At 36.5% G+C, this 8,577-nt stretch overlaps 1 protein-coding gene across 1 annotated transcript; it reads left to right on the forward strand.

The window, feature by feature from the left end:
- The first annotated feature begins 3,444 nt into the window (after positions 1-3,444).
- On the forward strand, positions 3,445-6,746 carry PIN5 (Auxin efflux carrier family protein). The gene is made up of 6 exons (XM_023681213.2): positions 3,445-3,874; positions 4,599-4,912; positions 5,458-5,543; positions 5,760-5,917; positions 5,997-6,073; positions 6,604-6,746. The coding sequence occupies exons 1-6, from the start codon at positions 3,470-3,472 to the stop codon at positions 6,677-6,679; spliced, it is 1,116 nt and encodes a 371-aa protein (XP_023536981.1). The 5' UTR covers positions 3,445-3,469; the 3' UTR covers positions 6,680-6,746.
- The last annotated feature ends 1,831 nt before the right edge of the window (positions 6,747-8,577 follow it).

Here is an 8,577-nt window from a genome sequence, read left to right on the forward strand (position 1 = left end):
TAGACAGCATATATTTCCACACAAATCATTGAGAAAGGAATATGATGTTGAAAATGAAAATAAACCAAGCAATAAGAATGAGAGAAGTTTAAACCCATAAGCAATTGTTCATAAGAATTTATTCCCTATTTATCCTCTCCTCGTTGGCGTAATTTCGGCCACAAAATTTTATCGATTTTTCTTTTGACAATAAGGTGTGTTATCGTGTGTTCGGGTAATCAAAATTATATAGTTTATGTCAGTTGATCTATGTTCATATTGGTTGTTAGCTAGTTTTTATAAAATAAATTTATATCAATATTTTTTTTTCACCTTTTAAGAAAATTTTGAGTTATTAGCTTAATTTTTAAAATACATTTCTTTAATAAATATTTGAAATAAGTTTTTTTTAAAAAAAAAAAAAAATTGGATAACATTTTGAAAATATTTTTAAAAGATAGATATTAAAAAAAAAAAAAAAAATCCATGTGTACAATAATTTTATAAAATAAAAAATTAAATAAATATTAAATTTTAGGCTAAATTAATAAACTACCTTTAAACTCGTCTAAAAAAATAATTTAAATTTTTAAAAGGTTCAATAATATTTTTGAATTAAAAAAATATATTTACTTTTTTAAATTATGTAAAAGTTAAGGGTATTTTAGAACTTTTAAAAATTTAGGTTAAATTAATAAACTACCTTTAAACTCGTCTAAAAAATAATTTAAATTTTCAAAAATTTCAATAATACTATTAAACTAAAAAAAATTAAAAAAATACATTAACAGGTATTTTTGAATTTTTTTTTTTAATTTTTTGAATTTTTTTTTTTAGTTTAGGGGTATTTTTGGACTTATCTAAAAGTCAAGGGTATTTTCGAAACTTTTAAAAATTTAGGCTAAATTAATAAACTACCTTTAAACTCGTCCAAAAAAAATAATATAAATTTTTAAAAGTTTCAGTAATACTTAAACTTAAAAAAAAAAATTTGCAGTTATTTTTTTGAAGTAAGGGTATTTTTTAAACAAAATATTAATAATTTTTGTCCAGAAGGACGAGTATTTTTGAATTTTTTTTTTAAATTTAAGGGTATTTTTGAGACAAAATACCGAGTTTAAGGATATTTTTATTTATTTAACCTAATAATAAAAATAATAATAAGTACTTTCTAACAACAATAAAATAATCAAAATCTAATCACAATTTAGTAGGTACGACGTTTGGAGTTATATTTTTTTTTAAGGACTCGTAACTTTGAATCCTCCACTTTCATATCTACGATGTGATATTCTAAAGAAAACCCGTCAAAAAGAAATAAAAATAATTTAATTTTTAAATAAAAAATATATGAGTTATCACTATTATAAAAGAATATTTATAAAGAAAAAAAAAAAAAAAAAAAAAAAAAAAACAAATTGCAAGAGATATGCTACACTTGATTATTCTTTATTCCCAATAAGCTATTGACCATCCATAAAATTAGGGCACAAAAACATATTATGCACTCTCACTCACTCTCAACCACAAACCAAATTAATTTGTCTCTCTTGGATTCCACTACTTCTCAATTGCCCTTACACAAATCCACCCAACCAAATAATTTATTTCTATGTTTTTTAAATACCCATTACTCATTTTGTCGTTAAAATATTTAATCGGGTTATAATCTGTGATGTAGGGTTACAGATGAATGAACCGAGATCACTGTAACGGCTTAGATCCACCTCTAGCAGATATTGTCCTCTTTGGGCTTTCCCTTGTGATGGAGGGTTATACATGAATGAACTGAGATCACTGTAGCTCTGATCCACTACCGCTAGTAGATGTTGTTCTCTTTGAGCTTTCCCTTACATGAATGAACCGAGATCACCGTAACGGCTCAGATCCCCCAGATCCACCGCTAGTAGATATTGTCCTCTTTGGGCTTTCCCTTATGATGCAGGGTTATACATGAATGAACCGAGATCACTGTAATGGCTCAGATCCAGCTAGCAGATATTGTTCTCTTTGAGCTTTCCCTTACATGAATGAACCGAGATCACCCTAACGGCCCAGATCCCCCAGATCCACCGCTAGTAGATATTGTCCTCTTTGGACTTTCCCTTATGATGTAGGGTTATACATGAATGAACCGAGATCACTGTAATGGCTCAGATCCACTACCGCTAGCAGATATTGCCCTCTTTGGGCTTTCCCTTACATGAATGAACCGAGATCACCGTAACGGCCCAGATCCCCCAGATCCACCGCTAGCAGATATTGTCCTCTTTGGGCTTTCCCTTGTGATGCAAGGTTATACATGAATGAACAGAGATCACTGTAACGGCTCAAATCCACTACCGCCAGCAGATATTGTCCTCTTTGAGCTTCCACTCAAGGTTTTAAAACGTGTTTTTAAAATACCCATTAGTGATTTTGTCGTTAAAATATTTAATCGAGATATAATCTGTGATGCAGGGTTACACATGAATGAACCAAGATCACTGTAACGACTCATATCCACCACTAGCAGATATTGTCCTCTTTGAGCTTCCCCTCAAGGCTTAAGGCTTTAAAACGCGTCTACTTGGGGAATGTTTACACACTCTTATAAAGAGTGTTTGTTTTCCTCCCCAACCAATTAGAATGAGAGTGATCCTGAGGATATGAAATTTTATTTTCGAGAGCTGAGAACTCAACCTTGGAACAATCAGTGATGGTTAGTTCAAGACAAATAGGTAATGTTGTTATATTACAGGAAAAAGGTCAGGCCATCGAAGGTTGAACTCGAATTACGAACCCTAGTTCTGTAACAGCCCAAACCCACCGCTAGCAAATATTGTCCACTTTGGCCTGTTGCGTATCACAATCAGCCTCACAGTTTTAAAACACGTTTACTAAGAAAGGTTGCCACACCCTTATAAGAAATGTTTCGTTCCCCTCTCCAACCGATGTGGGATCTCACAAGTTCGAACCCTCAACATGAAACATTATATTATTAAAACTTATCGAGCATCAAAACTTGAATTGAAATCAGCTACATAAATTAGGGTAAAACCCTCGAAATACTTTTACCTGATTATACTAACTCTAGATGTGTGAGTGATACAAAGCTTTGAACGAACATATCGGGTCCGAGAGAGAGAGTTCTGTACGATTGTAACAATTTTTCACACAGTAGACTATTTCTTTTAACGTCCAGGGTTTTCTTCAGTTTTCGAGTATTCCACGTTAATTCACGTATTTCTTATTTAGATATCCATCTAGATATCAGAGCTTTATGCTCGTAATTTCTCGAACTTCCAAATTTTCCCTTACCCAAAAAATAAAAATCTTTCGAACTCGAGAATAAAAGAATAAAATCAAAACACGATTTCTAAAAGAATAAAATTTATATAAAAAAAAAAACAATTATTACGTCATCTTCATGCATGAACATATATTTATAAATACCTAATTCCCCTACTTCATAACAGTGCTCTAAGATCCATTAAGTAATCACTTCACCATGATTGGTTGGGAAGATGTTTTCAAGGTGTTGTCGGCCATGGCTCCATTATACTTCGCTTTGGTCTTAGGCTATGGCTCAGTGAAATGGTGGAAGATCTTTAGCACTGAACAATGCGACGCCATTAACAAGCTCGTTTGCTATTTCACTCTTCCTCTTTTCACCTTTGAATTCACTTCCCACATCGACCCTTTTCACCTCAACTTCCATTTCATCGCCGCCGACGCTATCTCGAAGCTCGTTATCGTCCTCGTCCTCGCCTTTTGGGCTAAGTGTAGTAGCAAAGGGAGTTATTGTTGGTCTATCACTAGCTTCTCGCTCTCTACTCTAACGAATGCGCTCGTCATTGGTGTGCCACTTGCAAAGGTCATGTATGGCCAGATGGCGGTCGACCTCGTCGTGCAGGTAGGTTTGGATATTTCGTCTTTTCTGTTGTGAGTGTTTAGGGTTGAGATTTGTGATATTGTCCTCTTTGAGCTTTTCCTTTTGAGCTTACGCGTATGTTAGGGAGAGGTTTCCACACCCTTATAAAGAATGTTTCGTTCTCCTCCCCAACTGATGTGGGATCTCACAATCCACCCCTTTTCGAGGCCCAGCGTCCTTGCTGGCACACTAGGTGTTTGCCTCTAATATCATTTGTAACAGCTCAAGCCCACCGCTAACAGATATTGTTCTCTTTGGGTTTTTCCTTTTCAGCTCCCCCTTAAGGTTTTTAAAACGCGTCTGTTCGGGAGAGGTTTTCACACCCTTATAAAGAATGTTTCATTCTCCTCCCCAACAAATGTGGGATATCACAATCCACCCTCCCTCCAAGACCCAGTGTCGCTCATTCCTTTCTTCAATCGATGTGGGACCCCACCAAATCCACCCCTCCTTCGGGACCCAGCACCACTTTGTGTCTACCCCTTTTAGGGATGAGTCTCCTCGCTGGCACATCGCCTAGTGTCTGGCTCTGATACCATTTGTAACGGCCTAGACCCATTGCTAGCAGATATTGTTCTCTTTGGGCTTTCCCTCAAGGTTTTTAAAACGCGTCTGCTAGGGAAAGGTTTCTCCACCCTTTATAAAGGATATTCCGTTTTTCTCCCCAACCAAGGTGGGATATCACAATTTGTAATTTTGAGTGCAGGGTTCGGTGATTCAGGCCATTATTTGGCTGACAATGCTACTATTTGTATTGGAACTTCGACGAACGGGGTTGAATTTGGTAGCTAGTAGAGAATCTTCGAGCTCGGACGATGACGGGCACGAAAAAGCTATACAAATGGTGGGAGAAGGAGGGAAGGATGTGGAAGGAGGAGCCATGGAGGTTGAGGAAAGAAGAAGCAATAGCCACAAGCCTTCTTTCAAGCTTTTGATGAAGAAAGTTTGGCTAAAGTTGGTTGCAAATCCCAACTCTTATGCTTGTATCATTGGTTTGGCTTGGGCATTTGTTGCAAAAAGGTACATGCTTTGTCCTATTTAACATAGTCATGTCGAATCGAGACCACGTCCAAATGAAATTTGGTTCGAAAAACACTTAAAACAACGAACCACTATTGTGAGATCTTACATCGGTAGAAGAGGAAAACGAAGCATTTCTTACAAGGTTGTAGAAACCTCTCCCTAGTAGACGTGTTTTAAAAATCGTGAGGCTGACGACGATACGTAACGGGACAAAGTGGACAATATTTACTAGCGGTGGGCTTGGGTTATTACAAATGGTATCAAAGCCCGACATCGGGCAATTGTGAGATCTCATATCGGTTGGAAAAGAGAACAAAACATTCCTTATAAGGGTGTGAAAACTTTTCCCAGAAGACGTGAGGAAGGACAAAACATGCTAAAAAAAATTTGTGTTGGTCCGTAGTAATAGTTTTCATTCTGACCCGTGTTGGTTTATGAGAATAGTTTCACTTCAAGACAAGTAGATAGCATGATTATATCATCGAAAATGTTTTTAAATTTCGTGTGTTAATAGTAAAAAGTCTCGTTCTTAATTTTTACAGATGGCACATTGAAATGCCCGACATCATGGAAGGATCTATTCTAATCATGTCGAAAGCCGGGATTGGTACTGCCATGTTTAATATGGGTAAGATAACAAGTTTTTGAAACACTTGTGAACGTGAACTGAACCAAATCCATAATTTTTTTTTTATGTATTTGAACTGAATCTAACTGAACGCTAAGCTAAGTTGATAACTCGACTCAAACAGTACAAATTGGATCCAATTGATCGAATTCTTCAAATCTTTTGAATACCCGGAATCGATTCGACTTTGAAGTTGACGGGACGTTTAAAGTGCAGGAATCTTCATGGCATTGCAAGAGAAGTTGATAGCTTGTGGAGCTACCCTTACCATAATAGGAATGGTTCTAAAGTTTATTGCTGGACCAGCTGCCATGGCCATTGGCTCCATCGCCATGGGCTTGCATGGTGACGTTCTACGTGTCGCTATTATACAGGTCAATTTTTCCAACCAAAAAATCATACTGACACGTACCGTTTAGGTTGAGTTATGAACTTATTTGATATTTATTGCAGGCAGCAGTACCACAATCCATTACATCTTTTATTTATGCCAAAGAATATGGGTTACATCCAGAAGTTTTCAGCACAGCGTAAGTCCCTTTTTAAAAATCATAAATTTATTTCTCGAGAATATTTAGTGTTAAAAAAATGGTATCAGAGCAAAACACTGAGCTGTGTGCCAACGATGACGCTGGACCTACAAGGGAGGTGGATTGTGACATCCCACATTGGATAGAGACGGCATGAAACATTCATGGAAATCTCTCTCTAACAAACATATTTTAAAAATCTTGAAGTGAAGCTCGGAAGGGAGAGTCCAATAAATTTAGCGTTAAAAAAATGGTATCAGAGCAAGACACAGAGCATTGTACCAGCGATGACGTTGGACCTCCAAGGGAGGTGGATTATGAGATCCCACATCAGTTAGAGACGGGCACGAAACATTCGTGGAAATCTCTCTCTAATAAATGTTTTACGGCACTTGTCGTACCTCGACGGGTCAAAGCTTATTAATATCTTCGACAATCAGATTAGAAATTAGAAATTCCCGTCTTTACATGTTGTTGAACTAAAAAAACCGTTATCTGATCGAGTTATGAATTTGTTGCTTGAAATGCAGGGTGATTTTTGGGGCAATAATTTCTCTTCCTATATTGGTGGCTTATTATGCAGCTTTAGAATTCATTGTACATTGAGAGTTACAACAATAGCTTGGATTATTGCTCCAATTATATCAAATTAATCTATTTTATCTTTTATTTATTTATTTATTATTATTTAATAGTAATTTTAATTAAATATTTAAAAACGACATTTTACTTTTATTAAAAATAAAAATTTAAATAAATTACTCGAACAATTCGAACCAATCCAACCCAATCCAAAAATTGAGTTGTTTTGATTGAAATGCTTTCAATCCCGAACAATTAAGTTAGGTCTAAAAAATGTTCCAACCCAACTCAACCCAGTCCATAAACACCTGATTTTATAAATTGGGTCGGGTGGAAACATGTGGACAAAAAATGTTCCAACCCAACTCGAACATTTAAGTTGGCTCTAAAAAATATTCCAACCGAACTCGATCCAGTCCATGAACGCCTTATTTTACAAATTGGGTCGGGTGGAAACATGTGAACAAAAAATTTACAAAAACTAAAAAAAAAATTATTTGAATTTTTAAATGAGAATTTAATTATGACTTAATTCGATTAATTAATATATAAAAAAGGAATATTTAAAAAAAAAATTAACGGCTTCGGTAGTGCCACGTCGTGAGACTAACTGGGCCGATAGCGCATGGGCTTGGGCCTTGTTTACAAATGCTATTATTAAATTTTTTTTTAAAAAATTATTTGTTTGATTTTTTTTTTCTTATCGGTAAGGGAAGGCATGGATAACATACCTATTTCATTGAGATAAATAAGACGTAGTCTATCATAACTTGTTCGGGCTTTGAAAAAATTGCACCGACAATGCTCCATTGAGTCGTGAAACCCATATGAGAGACGGAGAAATAAACAATTTTTTTTTTTTTTAAATTAGGTTGACCCGAAGTTATTGAAGCTACATAGTCCTGATCGAGGTACCCTCCCTAGAGAACCAATCCCGATGACGACTGTGAGAGTCTCACATTGGTTGGGGAGGAGAACGAAACACCCTTTATAAGGGTGTGGAAACCTTTCTCTAGAAGACGCGTTTTAAAGACTTGAGGGGGAGCCCGAAAGGGAAAGGCCAAAGAGGACAATATTTGTTAGCGGTGGATCTGGGTTGTTACAAATGGTATCAGAGTCAGACACCGAACTATGTGCCAGCGAGGACACTGGCCCCAAAGGGGGTGGATTGTGAGAGTCTCACATGGGTTGGGGAGGAGAACGAAACACCCTTCTTAAGGGTGTGGAAGCCTTTCCGTAGCAAACGTGTTTTAAAGCCTTGAGGGGGGAGACCGAAAGGGAAAGGCCAAAGAGAATCATATATGGTACTGATGGATCTGGGTTGTTACAAATGGTATCAGAGTCAGACATCGGACTACCAGCGAGGATGCTGGCCCCAAAGGGGGTGGATTGTGAGAGTCCCACATTGGTTAGGGAGGAGAACGTTGTTACAAATGGTATCAGAGTCAGACATCGGACTACCAGCGAGGATGCTGGCCCCAAAGGGGGTGGATTGTGAGAGTCCCACATTGGTTAGGGAGGAGAACGTTGTTACAAATGGTATCAGAGTCAGACATCGGACTACCAGCGAGGATGCTGGCCCCAAAAGGGGTGGATTGTGAGAGTCCCACATTGGTTAGGGAAGAGAACGAAACACAGTTTATAAAGTCGAGCCATTACAAACTATACTTCTAGAACATGTTTGATATTTATTAATATGATTAATTTTTATAATAATTGAAAGGTGTGTGAACATGTACCATTTGAATTTGACCAGTCAAGGAGATTCCTTAGAAGGTCAAAAAGGAGGCTGAGTTGGCATGCTTCCCAAGCAAAGTGACGTCATCTTGGACGTCACAAAATTATTAATTAATTTTAAATCTCATTTTAAAATTGAAAATTGAAAATAAAATTTAATTTTTTAAACGAAGAAAGTGATGAGG

This window comes from Cucurbita pepo, chromosome 7 (genome assembly GCF_057944985.1).
Source record: "Cucurbita pepo subsp. pepo isolate OVF chromosome 7, ASM5794498v1, whole genome shotgun sequence".
Taxonomy (NCBI): Eukaryota; Viridiplantae; Streptophyta; class Magnoliopsida; order Cucurbitales; family Cucurbitaceae; genus Cucurbita; species Cucurbita pepo.